The sequence below is a fragment of the Meles meles genome, chromosome 20, assembly GCF_922984935.1.
Source record: "Meles meles chromosome 20, mMelMel3.1 paternal haplotype, whole genome shotgun sequence".
In the NCBI taxonomy this organism is placed as follows: Eukaryota; Metazoa; Chordata; class Mammalia; order Carnivora; family Mustelidae; genus Meles; species Meles meles.
Genome location: NC_060085.1, coordinates 45793622 through 45810072, shown reverse-complemented (window position 1 = coordinate 45810072; position 16451 = coordinate 45793622). Strand labels below are relative to the sequence as shown.

Here is a 16451-nt window from a genome sequence, read left to right as displayed (position 1 = left end):
TAGGGGAGACTCTGTCCTTGTCTTTTCCAGCTCTTGATAGCTGTTGGCAATCCTTGGCATTCCTTGGCTACATCACTACAATCTCTGCCTCCATGGTCACATTGTCGTCTCCTCCTCTGTCTGTTAGGAGGACCCCTGTCATTGGATTAAGGGTCCAACTGCATACTCTGGATGATCATACCTTGAGATCCTTAATTTACACCAAAAAAGACACTTTTCCCAAATAAGGTCACGTTTATAGGTTCTAGGTGGGTATGTCATTGGGTAAGTTACCATTAATCCACTAGGGGTACTCTATTAGATTTTGAATTCTGAACCATAACTGAATATGTATCTAATCTATAATATCATAACCTCTCAAACAAAAACTCTTGAGAAAGAATGGACAGTGACATGATTAGATGATTCCTTAGAGTTGACACTTTCTGCTGGTCAGAAACTGCTCCCTTTTTTCAAAGGAATGAGGACACCTGATTGTTCACCAAAACTTCAGTCAAACATAAAGCACAGTTAAGAGTGGGTAAGGAGGTAAGACTGAATCCTTGTTCTCTAAAAATTAAGCAGGAAAAACAATCAAAATTATTTTAACATTTGTTGACTGAATTAAAACAGTGAAACAGAAAGTGATATTGTAGTAACTTGCTATTTTTTAGTTAATATACAAAGTGCTAATTTTTTTTTTCACTTTTTAAAAAATTTCTTGGGGCGCCTGGGTGGCTCAGTGGATTAAGCTGCTGCCTTTGGCTCAGGTCATGATCTCGGGGTCCTGGGATCGAGCCCCGCATCTGGCTCTCTGCTCCGCGGGGAGCCTGCTTCCTCCTCTCTCTCTGCCTGCCTCTCTACCTACTTGTGATCTCTCTCTGTCAAATAAATAAATAAAATCTAAAAAAAAAAAAAAAATTTCTTTTCAGAGTAACAGTATGCATTGTTTTTGCACCACACCCATGCAATACATGCATGCAATACAATACAATGCATGCAATACATGCCCTCTCTATTACCCACCACCTGCTTCCCCAACCTCCACCCCCCGCCCCTTCAAAACCCTCAGGTTGTTTTTCAGAGTCCATAGTCTCTCATGGTTCATCTCCCCTTCCATTTTCCCTCAACTCCCTTCTCCTCTCCATCTCCTCCATGTTCTTTGTTATGCTCCACAAATAAGTGAAACCATATAATACTTGACTCTCTCTGCTTGACTTATTTCGCTCAGCATAATCTCTTCCAGTCCCATCCATGTTGCTACAAAAGTTGGGTATTCATCCTTTCTGATGGAGGCATAATACTCCATAGTGTATATGGACCACATCTTCCTTATCCATTCGTCCGTTGAAGGGCATCTTGGTTCTTTCCACAGTTTGGCGACCATGGCCAAAGTGTTAATTTTTAACTTTTTTTTTTAAACTTTGCTGACTTTTTAAAAGTACTGTCTGATTAAGCATCTTTGGACCCCCATCTGGTCTTGTTTTCCAATTTTCAGGTGAATGGTATTCTTAGAATGTTCTTGATTTTTAAAAAATCTGCACATTTCATTCATTTAGTCATTAACTCTCTGTCAGTCATGTAGACCCCAAATTGGACTCTGGGATGAGTGGAAGAAGAAATACCTAACAAAGCCAGTTAATTAACTGGTATCTGTACAATAATAGGTTTCATAGAAGGGACAGAAAAAAAAATAAAAGGATAATTATGTTGTATACCTGTGAATTTCAATTATTAATTATACCAGAACTCATAACTATACACATCACTAAGAACCCATATAGCACGGCCATATCTGCCTAGTTCTTAACGTTTACATTATAAGATCTTCTAGAGACATTGATTATCACCAATAATGTCTTTCTAATACTATACTAAGTGAAAGCACCTTTCAGAAACTTAGCAAGGCTCAGTTTAAATGCTTCTAACTGTTCAATGAGAAAAATGTACTCCTTTATTGAGAATCTAAGCCCTGCCTTGATAAGTGTTTTCTGTTTTACTGTCCAAATATTTCTTAGTTGATTAAGTTTTAATTGATCTAAATATTCACAAATTATTTATCCAAATAATCATCCATCAACATTTTATTGCTCAGAAACAAAAGTTAGCTTATTTAAACAGACTTGCTAATTAAAAATAAGTCAAGCCAGTCATGGGTTTGGCCATCTCTCAAACCCCCAGTAATTGTTCGGGTTGACTGTACATTTAATTCTTTGGCTATGAAAGATACACTAATTATTGAATATTAAAAGCAATGAACATTTGAAATTTACTGTGAAGAGAAACAATAATCAAGGCTAAAAAACCAGGTTGCCAAGAGCCCCAGTTTGAACATGGTGCAATATTCTAAATTTAATACATTTTTCTAGTTTTTATTACCATCAGCACTGCAGTTGTCAGAGGGTGTCCAAGTTAAGGAGAACTCAGACAAAGCTTACTGTGGTAGCAATAAGAAAAGATCTATTTCAATGAGAACATCTAATCAGCTTCTGTTCATCAGTGAAATATTTTCACCATAAAAAATGTTGGCTGCCACATAATTGCTAAAGCTAAATGAAATTAACTTTAGAATAGATTGCTTTATTGAGTTACTTTACCCTTGTAGATACCCTGCTTGAGGTTATAGGAAGGCCAAAATGGAGTGGCTTCTGCACCTCAGGGACCCCTTCACTTATCATCTCCATCCTTCTTCTTCTTCTTTTATCATCTTTTCCCTCTTCTATCTCCTTCTCCTAATGCAAGCTCAGGAGGTAGATACGTAGGGTAGTGTATGAGTCTGGTTTCTTTTCCCACCTCAGACAAGGTACCAACAGAGATCAGCATAGGTAACATTCAAGGGCTTCCTTCAAAGAACATCACCTCGCCAGTAGCCAAGACAACACCAGTTTCTTTACAGGCAACTGGATTTTCGGTTACATGATTTAATTTTACCATGAGCAATTTGGAGATACTTATGTATGAATTATTGTCAACCATGACCTGAGATGATGAAGAGTGTTAAGTCTTTTGTTCTGAAGATGTGAATTAATATAAAACAGCTGAACTTCTAGGATGTAGGCCCCAAACAATGTTTATGAAGCAATCAAGTCTGATGGGCTAAAATCTAGAGTTACTGTATTATTCCCTTGGAAGCTCTTCATAATAATCTATATTTAAAGCATCTTTTTCATGTGTAGGGGAGGAATTATATGGGAGTAAGAAAGCTTATAATATGTCATTTACTGCTTGGGGATATACAGTATACCAACCCAGGATTATTTACCATAAAATCTCAATATTCAGAATGTTTTATAACCTACTTATAATAAATTGAGAATTTGCATTTTAACTTTTAGAGCAGAAATATTGTTATTAATTATTCTCATTATGGAACCTGAAACCAATTATATTAAAATTAAAGTCACAAATGTATGCATAATTGCACTATACAACATTATGCTTTTAGATGTTAACAGTAAATCAACATCATGATGAAATCAAGGAAGCTTATAACTAAAAAATCAAAAACAAAAAAAATTAATGATGGAGATACTATATTAAAGGTTGCAAAACACATTAAAAATTCCAAGTTTGTGTCTCTAAAGGAAACATGTTATCACCCACCCAAATCTATGTTTGAACATGAATTCCACTAGGAAAGTTTAGTTTTAGGTGTCATGGGGGAACCACACTTGGCAAATTCCATGTAATGGGTATCTGCTTAGGAATTAGGTGGTCAGGTTCCTATGGATTCCCCTCCTCCCACTGCATCCTCGGTGAAAGTTCTCTCATTTCACTAATTCTCAGATTCTTCACCTGTGAAATAAAAATACCCAGCCTCTGCACTTAGTTCAGTGCACCCTTGCTCACTTCTGCTTTAGATCCACCTTGATTTATAAGAAAACACCCCTTCATTTTTATCTAACACTTCATAGTTTCAAGTCTATTTTCATACTTTGTATAAATTCTACTACAGGACAATCTTGGGTTATATTAAGAACTAAACAGGACAATGCTTTCAAAGTCCTTAGCATAAAATCTGATAGAGTAAAAAAAAATTATAATAAATACTATAATAATAGCTAACATTTATTAAATCCTTAGTGTGTACTAGACAATGATGTGGGAATTTTAATAGGATTAATTTATTTGACCCTTACAACAAAGGAGGTATGGTTATTAACCCCATCTTATGGAGAAAGAAACTGAGGCAGAGAGAAGTATCTTGTCCAGCGTCACAGAGTTATAGAAGGGGCTGAATTTCAAAGCAGGGAATTTAACTCCAGAGCTTGTGATCTTATCCATTATACCTAAGCTCTTAATAAATGTTAGTTATAAAATGATGGTTACCAGAGGGGAGATAGGAACAGGGATGAAATAGGAATTAAGATTTAAAAAATTTCTCTCTTTCAATCTTTCTATATACATACATACACACACATTATATATGGCTTTTGCATTATATATTACTTTAGAAATATAAAAAATTTAAACTTTCCAATGTAAACTGTCTACTTACATTTTTTGAAAGTTGAAAAAAAATAATGCAGAAAAATAAACAAATGTTGATTATTATTTTTATTTTAAAAAGATAGAAAAGAGAAGGACAGGGAAGAAAAGACAGAAAGAAAAGTAGAGAAAGCTGTTATATCGCTTCCTCAAGCAAGGAAATATTCTGGGACTTTGCATATGCTGCATAATTTAATCTTCATAACAACCCTAAGAGCTAACTATGGTTATCTTCCCGATGTTGATGAGATGTCTGAATTTTAGAAAACTTACGGACACCTAAAGTGAAGTGGAACAATAAACAGCATTCCATTCCACTTAAACTTGGGCAATATAATATCTTAGCTTTTCAAACCCACATAATCAATTTTTATAAAATAGTTTTATTTTCTAAGTATATAAGTATGTAATATAATTTACTTGAAAAAATATATGTCCGTATGTCTGAGAAAAAAATGCCCTACTGAATTACCATGCACAATGACTCTCGAACAGATTTAACGTGGGATACTCGTCTGCAGGAAGTGGACGGCTAGAATGATGAGGCTGTAGCCCTTCATGCTGCATAGACAAAGCCTCTTGAAATAGCTCCACCATCAAGCAGTGGAAATAATGAACTGAAATTTTCTCCATTCCTGCCTTATTTTCTGATTCAGCTGTCTATATAAGAATGAAAGATCATTCACCTTGCTTTTTCCCTTGGATAGAGGGGAGATTAAAGCAAAGCTATTCCTAAAACATTGTACTGAAAAGCTAAGTATACTCTGAGGCCAAGTTTTCAGGAGTCGGATGACATGTCTGACGCATTCCATACATGAACAGTTTCTTTAGGCTAAAGCCTCCTACTCCAACATATACCCTTATCTGGAATAACATGTCAGTTGTCTTCTGCATAATATCTTCCACCTCAGAGTGGAAATGCTTGCACCCACTTCCAAAACACTCTCAAAGGATCATCAGAAAGTCTTTGAATTCAGTGGTTCAAATCATGACCCAAATATGGCCTGATGAGTTTAACATCCACTCTTAATATGTCTTCACTTGTTTAACAACTATTATTGCAAGTTTACTAAGGTCTGGGTACTGGGTAGACTCCTATAAAAAAATATTTTTTTCAAAGATAATATCCATTTATTTGAGAGAGAGAGAGTGCAGGTGCACATGAGTTGGGGGGGGGGGGGGGGCAGAAGGGGAAGGAGAGGAAGACAGAGGATTCCAAGCAGATATTTGATGTGGGACTTGATCCCACAACCCTGACATCATGACCTGGGCCAAAATCAAGAGTCTGATACTTAACTGACTGAGCCATGCAGGTGTCCCAACCCTGGTAAATTAATCAATGAGGTTTTGTAGCCCTTGATATAATAGAAGGAGTAAATAGTGAAAGGGGTATTGGTAGTCTTGTGACAGCAAGAAAAATGAATACTAATGGCTTAATATTGCAGGGGAACTGAAAAACAAAATGTGATCCAAATTGCATTACAATAATGTATGCTCATGAAAATGTCCCCATCTCATCAAGAGTGACTTAAATTATGCTATGCCTTTTTAATAAGGAAGGATTTTCGGCCTAACGATATTGAATGAAAAAAATGGTGGGGAGGAGTAGGTTCTTAAAGGGATCACTTCCATTAACGACACTTTTTGCTTATGTGAATTAATTCATTCTTTAAAAATGCTAAATACAAGAGACTATCAAATTATGTCTACATAGCAGCATTATAAGATTTAATAATCGTACATAAACAATGTATACCTTATACGATTGTCATATAGATAAATTTATATAAAGTATAAAATGAGACTTGAAGCTATGACACATTAGATAAAGACGAAGTCATGTTTTCTTATCAAGGGTGCACTGAACTAGGAGCAGAGGCTGGTTTTCCTTGGCTGTCACTTATTCACTGTGTAAAGAACCATGAGTAATTCAGTTACTCTAATCCTAATTTGCATTTTTAAAATGATATAGGCCAGGAATATTTTAAGTTCTGTTTCAGCCATAAAATCATATGATTAAAAACGAAGAAGTATTTTCACTTGCACATTATGGTACAGTAAGTATGGTCAAAAGACAATATTTTTTCCCCTTGCCCATTCTGAAAATGTTTGGGGTGAAAGCAATTAGTAACAGTCAGGAGATGCCATTGTCACGCTTCCCCTTACATCACTGAAGAAAAGTATTTTATTCTAAACAATTTAAGTAAGTTTTTGAATAAAGGCATCATCTTTTTACAAAATTTATGTTAAAAGGATAGGAAGAAAAAAGTCTAGACACTGCAGAGTTAAGACCAATTAGGCTGGATTCTAGAAAATGACTAAAATATAAAGGGTATGAGTTTAGAAAAATACATCATTCCCCAAATAATTTTATACATATATTTTCTTTTTTGTGCCACTAAAGAGGAAACAAATTAAAGAAATCCTTTATTCATACATATAAAGTCTCCTAGACTTTGCAGACAAGATAGTCTCAATTCTCTTGGAACTTAGACTCTATCGTAGTGATTAAACAATGAGGGAAAATAAATATACAAAATCATGCTAGGTTATATTAAGTCCTAATGAATGAAACAGAGGATGCTATATAGAAGTAGAAGTCTGGAAGTAGGTAAGCAGAAGAGAAAAACAGAAAAGATGGGAATCCCTTCTTAGGTTAGACAGGGTGATGTGAAAACTTTCTCTTCTACCTAAATTTAGAAGGAAGGATCATGAAAAGTGAGCATGTGAAGTATCATGAGAAAAAGCTTGCAAAGCAGAGGGAATGAAAGTATCAAGGCTCCAGTGCAAAAGAGAGATTCTCATTTTCAAGAAATTAAAATGAGCCCATGGTAATGAATTTGAGATTTATTCTAAGTGCAGTAGAATACATAAAACAGCAAAGTGGAATGATCTCATTTACATGTTTAAAAGATTAATCTGCCTGCTTTATGACAAATGGTTGAAGAAGATGTAGAGAAGTTGCATAGAGACCAGGTAGGAGGGGTGCGGAAGAAAAAAATACATCTTGATTTTACCAAGCCATTTGGCAAAGATTCTCATTACTTTAAGAATACATAGGAGAAACTGGGGTCCAACTACAGTATGTGTGGGAAAATGTGTAGCTAACTGAACAAGAATATGCAAAGAATATAGATTTAAAAGTTCAGTCTCATCTTGTCTCAGTGGAAGTTCTGTGTTGGCATGTTGCCCTGCCCTGGTCAACATGTTGTATCAATTATTTGAATGTACACATGCTTATCAAATTTTCTGCTGACATTAGAGTAGGAGGACAATCAATATGTCAGATTAAAAAAAAAGATATAAAACAATTTCAACTGTAAGGGAACAAAGGGTCACCACTCAGAAGGTGAATTTGATAGGGGTAAATATAATATGCTGAATTTAGGTTAATAAAATAACATGGTTGGGTAGCTTGGGATTAATAGACATTCATAAAAAATCAATCCTCAGATTTTTATAGGACTGTATGTTCAAAATAAGGTTATGATGTGAGACTGGGGCTTTAAAATAAGATGAATATCAATGTCAGCTGCATTCACTGAAAAAGAAGTTCACATTGTGGGCTACTGCTTTCCCAGTTGTCCTCTGAAAAGGTCAGGGCATGTGCGTAGAATTGGATGCATTTTGATATGGTCACAATTTAATAGATAAATTAACATAAATGTGTGTGTCATGAAGAAGATGGTTGTAGATTTACTACTTGGAGAAGACAACAATTAAACATGATCATGTTTTCACATATTTAAAGCCTAACCAGAATCCTAGAGCAAGACTTGAGAGTTAGAATGATGGAAATTCAGATATTTAACTCAATTTTAGAACACGATGTTGGGTTTGTTTTTATAGTTTTGAAAAACTAGAGCAGTCTGCCATGGGTCAGAATGCTTTGTGATGAATAAGTGAGCCCTCTGTTTTTAGAATTGTTAAGGCTGAACAACTACCAGCCATAGATTCTTAAGGTGCCAGGATGACTATATTACCCATTAAGTGGGATAAGCAAGGTGGGCTCAAACACTGGTCCTCAGGCCAATTCAGCCACAAAATGAGTGTTAGAGCTTTTCCTTAAGCTAATATAATGTAATTAAATGACAACCCTTGAATATGATATTCTGTCTTTTGGATAGTTTTGGTAGTAGAAATGTAAGAGTAGACTCTTACGAAAGGATAGTCTTAACAGTTGGTAATTTGTTTCTCAAAATGTCATAAATTAGAAAGATAGGCTTGGTAATGCTATGGCAACATTTATTTTTTGTTGTTACTATTGCGATCTTAAAAATTTCTTCCATGAATTCCAAAAATCAAAGAAGTAGTTTCACTGAATGCAGAGATCGCCCTACTCTGAGAATCAAAGAGTCTATGATTAATTTTCAAAATGAACCCAACAAAATTCACTTGTCATTCCTAAAAAATAGGTAAAGGTATCAAACTTGCATTAAACAAGAGAAATAGTTTGGTTCTGTAGCACTCAATTGGACATATTATCCTTCTATTATTCTGCATACCTAAGAATATTTGGAAGATTCTATTAGGAAATATTCACAAACAAAATGATGTTGGAATCCTATATATACCTAATACTCAGAAACCTCATTTCTCAACTAGTAAAAATGCCACCTGATGGCAATAATAGATTAAGCACTGGATATTAGATATATTTGATGTTGAGTTCCCAGAGAGGATTTTGTTAATGAGAATATTCTACAATGTTACTGCCAACAGACTTTGTAATTATGAAACCTTTGACATTAATGCACTGCTGTATGAGTTGGGATTTTACACAAGGAAATATATAATCATATGCAAATACAAAAACCCTTAAAAATGTAGCTGAACATCAATGCTCAAAGGCATCCATTCTCAAATGTGTACTCACTGTTCTTGCCTGTGGATTTAATTTTCAACTTGCTATTTCTAAATTCGACTTTCTTTGATATGTTCATGAACTTTTATTAGATGATGGTCTTAAGATATGGTGATTTATTTTTTAAATGTTCTAAACTGGAAGTATAAAAGGTATAATGTAGAAGCTAACACTTTGTCTCTACCTTTTGTTGTTAATGTAGTGGTTTAAAAATTTTTCCTAATCTATAAAATAAGAAAAAAACTGGAGAATTATGGGATTAATAGACTACCAATGTGTTTTGGAAACTCTGAGCTTTATGATTAAATACTTCTCAAATTGACTATTACTGGCAGTTCAATTGCTTGCTTATACACACTCGATAATGTGCGTGGGTTTATGTGTGTAATTTCTGGCTATGTAAATTTGTGTATAAATTTGAGTGTGTGTGAATTTATACATGTATAGAGAGTCCCATAACAAACTACCACATATCAAACTGTCTTCAACCTTTTAAAAGCAGAATACATCTTTCCAGTTAGATTTACAATTTATCCTATTAACAAGATATTTCCCAAATACGAAAAAAAAGGTGAAGATCACATAACAAATTAAAATCTGTTTCATTTTTAAAAAGAAACAGTTTTAAAGGCTTAATGGTACCAAAACTCAAAGTTACATTTGCAGCATGATGTAATTGCTACTTACAGGCAAACTGAAGCTTTGCTTCTCTGCTAACAATTGTTCCAAATGAGTTTGTTGCTATGCACTGGTACGTCCCAGTATCTTGGGTTTTATTGGGGTTATTGATCAACAAGCTGCCTTCAACAACACTGTAGCGGAAATCCACACCAATGTCAACATCTGTTCCATTTAATTTCCACCTATAGTATAGAAATGCCGGTAGGTAAAGCCTTGTAATATTAATCAATATTTCTGAATCACATAAAATATATAAAAACTATAAACAGCAGGAAATATCTGTGACTTTCTCAACCATGGCAAAAAAAAAAAAAAGAAAAGAAAAAAGAAAGAAATGCTTTATTCAGCAATGGGTGACAATTGCCATGGAAAGAGCATGTCTGTCACAGTAAACAATGGTATTAAAATTTTAATACCTCCTTTTGTGGCTAATCTGATACTACACACACTTCACTTTTTTTTTTTTTAATCCCCATTGCATCTTGTACAACTTTCTTCAAATAGGGTTTCTCAGCCAAAGTCCTTTTTCTAGTTTGAATTTAATCTTTTTTTTTCACCCTTCTCCAAGTTTGTAGTTATTCTTTAAATGGGTCTATACAGATGACAGAATACACCACTTTCAGGTAGATTGCTGAGTATTTGATGAAATTGCAGCAGAGTTGCTTTGATTTGGGCCTTAATATGACAGAAATGGCTGACTGCAAAGCAAAGGAACTCTATTGATCTAGAGCTGTCTTAGGGACCAAACTAGTCTTAACCATGGATCACTTTGAGGATCTTCTTAGCTAATGGCACTCAAACATCAATCAGCCATCCCAGTAATGACTTGAGATCAGGTAATTAGGTAAGAGAGGCAAAGAGAGTTTTGTTGTTCTTCTCTTTGTTTCCTTGAATCATCTATTGTATTTGGTTCTAGTGTTTGGCCTTATAAATAAATTTTACTGGGACTCACACATTTAAACAGCAAAACTTTACTAATAGGATCTACTTCTTTCTTTTTTCTTTCTTCTTCTTCTTCTTCTTTTTTGCAGCCAATAACATTCTAAAAAAGAGCTTATTTTAACCAAATTGCCTTCCTTTGAATACTTAGGAACTTTTAAGCTAATATAATTCAGTGACTATGTATATTATTTTTTTCCCTTTCCCTCCCAAATTCTACACAAATACCAGGTAATGAAAATATCATAGTTGAAACTTCTGAAATATCAACAGTCTCACGGTAGCATTTACATTGGGAGACCAAAAAATAAGAAATCACTGAAGCACAAAGGAAATTGGTAAGAAACAATAATAAGACTAAAGAATGAGAGACTTCCATTTTTATCTCCTTCTGTCAGTAAAAAAACAAACAAAACCATTAAAAATGTATATTTGTACATACATGCTCATTGTGCATCCTCTCATAACATTCTGGAGTATTATGGCTGCTGTGTACATGTAAAAGGATTTAAATGAAAAAAATGCAAGGCGGTTTGTTTCAGGATTTTGGATATTTGGTATTCACAAAACAGAAGTTTAAGGAGGATTCTTTTCTTTCTGTCAAGATCTCTCTCATGCTTCAAGGTCAATTTTAAATCACACATCTTCCAATGAAGTCATTTTCTATATTCCTAGTCAAAATTAATCAAAGTTTTCCACAATCTCCTACAGAAGTCTCTCTGCTCTATTATGTAGCAATTCTGCCTTCACTGTAGATAATTTGCCTAGATCTCTTTTGCATTGTCCCTTTAGCAATCTAGACCTTGACACTTTCCTTGTGCTCAATAAATGTCTGTGGAACCTGACTGCATATTTTACTTCTCTGCTGTATATTTTAGCTTTGAGCATGCACAGTTTATGAAGCATTCTAGGCCCTCACAGCATGGTGGTGTATGTTTGTTCACATCTATGTCTTTGAAATAAAAAAAATTAGAAACATGAGGGGCAGGAAAGCTAGGTCAAAATCACAAAATGGGACATAGCTCTTTATGTGTTTGTTTATAAGAAGATGGGTATTAGAAACATTGTTTTTAAGTTTGACAGTAACTCTCTCTGTGTTCTGACACAGGCATGAAAGTAATAAGCACTAAAAAGAGAAAGCCGGGTTATATTTTAGCAGGTCTATATGCGCATGAATCTCTAAAAATGACTGCCTGCCCTAGACATTTTTTTTTTAAGTCAGCGATCACGTCTTGGCTATAACTCTCACTTCAAATGATAGTCGAGCAATTTAATATGACAAATCTAAGAACTCAAAGAGGAAATTGCAATATAATGTGAGCTGCAAGCAGAATGTGGAATTTAGAAATGGACCATGTGAGCCTTTTTAGAAAAGTGGTTGTGGGGATAATGAGAACACCTCTGTAGGTTTGTCTACACTAGTCATCTCAACCTAAATGCTCTGCAGAAAGTCCTTTAATCTACTTTATTGCCTGCTTTTACATACAAATAGCAAAGGAAAGGAGATTATTTAGAAAATAAAGTGCTTGCTGTGAAATGCAGTTGAGACTAGATTGCCAAGCACTATACCCAGTTTTATTGCAATGCAGTCAATGTTCATTCCTACTGAATGTGGATTGCATTGAATTCCTTACCTTATCCCATACTGGAACACTCTTTGAAAAATCAGTTTATTTTCAATGTTTGAGTCATCTTTTAAGTACTGGCAATAGAAACAATGCCCATGTGGAACAAAGAGAGATTTTCCCTAGGGTCAGGAGAAATTAGTGAGTCCCACAAGCTGATATCTGAACCACTTCGGGAACCATAACTCAATTCTTTCCAGAGAGTCAGGCTGAGCCCAACTAAAAGTTGACACTATAAAGTGCCAGGAGATACAATTTTCCAGATTTTGCTGGGAAGCTATCCGTGGAATTTGTTGCAATAAAACCCTCTTTGTTTGTTCATGGTCTCAACCTTGACCTGGAAGAAGGGGCGAGACCTTTGTGACTTGGAACTTGTTGTTTATAAACTAAGATGAACAGAAACTTCACAGTAGAAGTACTCCAGCCAAGTACTTGAATGTCCCATCTGTCTGGAAAGGGAAGCTGAGTGCAATAAGTAATGTCACAAGTACTTAAGAAACTTTAATACAAGGAAAGTTGGCAAAAGTCAACAGTTCTAAAATTTTTCTAGGTCTAGGTCAATCCTTTCAAAGTTGAGGGGCAGGAAACAAAGAAAAGAGAAAGCTCAGTTGAGGGAATAAACACAAAGAAGAGAGGTCAGTTGTGGTGTTTGCGGAAAAACCTAATGCTGAAAATCCCCAAGGAGAGTTCACCTTGAATGTCTGTCCCCCTCAAAGTCAGCCTGAGCACTGAAAAAGTATAGCCAGATAGATGTTTGAAAATACCTGATCTCTCCATTCTATCCCTTGCTCTTTCCTTCAACAAGAGGGAGTTTTTAGCTCCCAGGTAGCAACTGGCTATTATGTTACAGAGAAACTACCAAAGGTATAAAGGAAAACACAATACCCTGCAACCAATTGCTGGTGCATTTGATTAAAAGTTTTCTTTTGAGCTTTTCCTGGCAATCTTTAAAAACATAATAGGTTTCTGTTCCACTGCTTGTTTTAAATAACAAAGCAGGCCCCTGTATCTTGAAACACAATGTTACAAAAGCAATGTTAATTAAAGGTCACAGTTGGGGGTAAAAACCGAGCAGCAACTTGCCAAATTCTGCTGCAAAATTTGTTTTCATTTACGGCTAACATCTGAACTTACACTTGGCTCTGTGCTAAAAAATAGGCCCATTTAACTCATCCTTTATGTATATAATAACCTTTTCCTCTCACATTTATTTTTTACTATATAACACATCTTAAAATATCTGATTTAACCTTGAATTCAACATATTCTGTCTGGGGAGAATAAGTGCACATTCTGGTTTGTCCAGGACAGTGTGGGTTTTACACCTGCTGCCCTAGAATAATTATCAACAGTGGCCTTTCACTCTCAGAACTGTCCTGGTTTGAATGATAAATTATATATCCATTAGAGTGTGGGTTTTTTTTTCCCCTTTCAGTAATGCACTTCCTTTGGCAAAATATCCATATAGCAAAACATCATTTGCCCTCTGGATTCAGTTAAATATCTCCTTTTCTGTGCAACTTTCCCTGTACCTTCCCCTTGCATCCTGAAGTAGACTTTCCTCCAGGATGCCCTTAGAACATGGACATCCTTTACAGCAAGGATAGCACAATACTCTCTGCATAGCTCTGCAGAGACCTTTACCACTTCTCGGACCTAGGGTGGTGTCCGGTAATATAGTGGTTTAATACAGTAGCTTACTATAGTGTTTTAAATACCTTTCCTGGACCACATATTTTCAGAATCCTAATCCATATCCCAATTCAAGAAGAGCTGCTATGGTGAACTCTTGGGTAGAAGCTCTACACTTACTTATCCCGGGTAATTGCTGAGCCAGTTTCATACAGCCAGAATTCAGAATCTGAAAAACACTGGCTGGTGTAATGAATGATGATATAGTTGATGAATGAATGAATGAATGGGCACACAAATTTAATTCTAAAATAATTTCTACTACACTAATACTCCAATCCTTTAACTTATATAAGATGTCCTTTATCTTCTGCCAAATTGCAAACTAAATATCTCAGTTCATACCCCACTTCTGTGGATCCTTAATGATCTAATCTCTTCCTCCCCAAAACCATGACATATATTAGCTATTATTTTGGTTTCTAAACACTATTATATATTGATCATTAGCTTAAAGTTTTATCATTAAATGCGAACAGAGGCAAAATCATACTTATAAGATATATGAAGTCATGTGGCCCAACAAACATTTATTTACCAAAAATTTACTTTTTTATCTTACTGTGAATTTCACTCTTTCCCTCTGAAGTTCCAAGACCCTGACCCCGCCCTTCTCCTTAGTTCAGAATGACATATATACCACATTTTTGCCTATCTTTGGAATTTCATGTCTGTATAGATTCCTCATACATATGAATTTGAATTTGATTTTCTTCTGTTAATCTGCCTTGTGTAAATTTAATTCTTAGTGCAGCTAGAGGAATCTCAGACAGAAAATTTCATCCTCCCCAACATTATGAAGTGTCACAAGACAATAAAGATCTGTTTCTCAAGAAAGTAATATTTTAAAGTCTCCATTTCCATTCTGATTCTACTGATTCCCTTTCTCAATAGTTAATTACAACTTCTAATTTTATCTTTTTCTTTTCCTTGATTTTATGATTTTATCAAGTTTGGTATCCTTAAACAACTGCTCTGTCTTACCTGCTCTTGAACTTTATAAATATGGAATTATATCATTCTTTTGTGACTTGCTTTGTTTGCTGAAAATTATGTTCTTGTGATCCATCATACTGTAGCTGTAATTCATCATTTTCACTACTGCATGGGGTTACCTTGTACGAACATACTAGGTTATATTTACTTATATTATGTTGAATTTAGTTTTCTAAATTTCTGCTAATCTGGTAGGCAGGCAAGAATGCGACATTTCAGTTTTAATTTGTATGTTTCTGTTAATGGCACTGACAATCTTTCTATTTCATGGATGTGTGATATTTCTTTTCTTAGAAGTACCTAATCAAGTCTTTCGGTAATGTTTCTACTAGGCTACTAAAAAAACAGTTTGTACTTTTTGATTTGTGGGGATTACAAAAATATTTTTGGATATTATTTCTTTGCCAATGACATGTATTAAAAATATCTTCTTCCAGTTGGAAGCTTGAAATTTTACTCATCTATTTCTGTTGAACAGAAGTTCTCAACGTTAATGAAGCTAAATATTTTCTTTTATGATTTGTGCTTTTTCTGTCATATTTGAGAAATATTTCCTTCCCTTCAAAATCATAGATATGTATGCCTATCTTCTTTTAAAAGCATGTATGTCCCATGCAGGTCTTCCAGTCACCTGAAATTGGTCTTTGTGTATGTGGTTAGGTAGGGACCTAAAGAATTTCATTCTTTTCACTCTTCATTCTTCACTTTTTTTAACCATGTGTATAAATCCATTGTGCAGCATATCTTTTTAAAACTTATTTCTATTATCATGATTTTAAATTTTTATTGCTACAAGACAGTATATTGTTATTATTTTTATTGTTCAGTGTAATTGCAATTGGTTTTAAGGTAGAAATGTTAACATTTACCGCTTGCATTACTACCATTGATTCTTTTATCTCAGATACTCTACCTGGGACCATTTTTATTTTGTTTCAGTTATATCTTCTAGAATTTTCTTTAGTGAATATGTCTGTTGAAGTCAAACTTTATTTCTTTATAAAAAGACTTTATTCATTTGAAAGAGAGTAAGAGAGAGAGAAAAGGAGCAGGCAGAGGGAGAAATAGGCTCTCCGCTGAGGAGGGAGCCCCACGTGGGGCTTGATTTCAGAACCCTGGCAAGAGCCTGATGTGGGACTTGATCCTAGGACCTGGGATCACAACCAGAGCTAAAGGCAGACACTTAA

General features: G+C 34.9%; 1 protein-coding gene across 3 annotated transcripts in view; it reads right to left on the bottom strand.

Annotated features, from left to right (window-relative positions):
• CNTN4 (contactin 4) overlaps positions 1-16451 on the bottom strand; it is a 961173-nt gene that overhangs the window by 307132 nt on the left and 637590 nt on the right. For all 3 annotated transcript variants that reach the window (XM_045992257.1, XM_045992258.1, XM_045992259.1), the window contains one exon: positions 10019-10194. In XM_045992257.1, coding sequence (XP_045848213.1) covers positions 10019-10194 — 176 coding nt within the window. The remainder of the gene's footprint in view (positions 1-10018; positions 10195-16451) is intronic.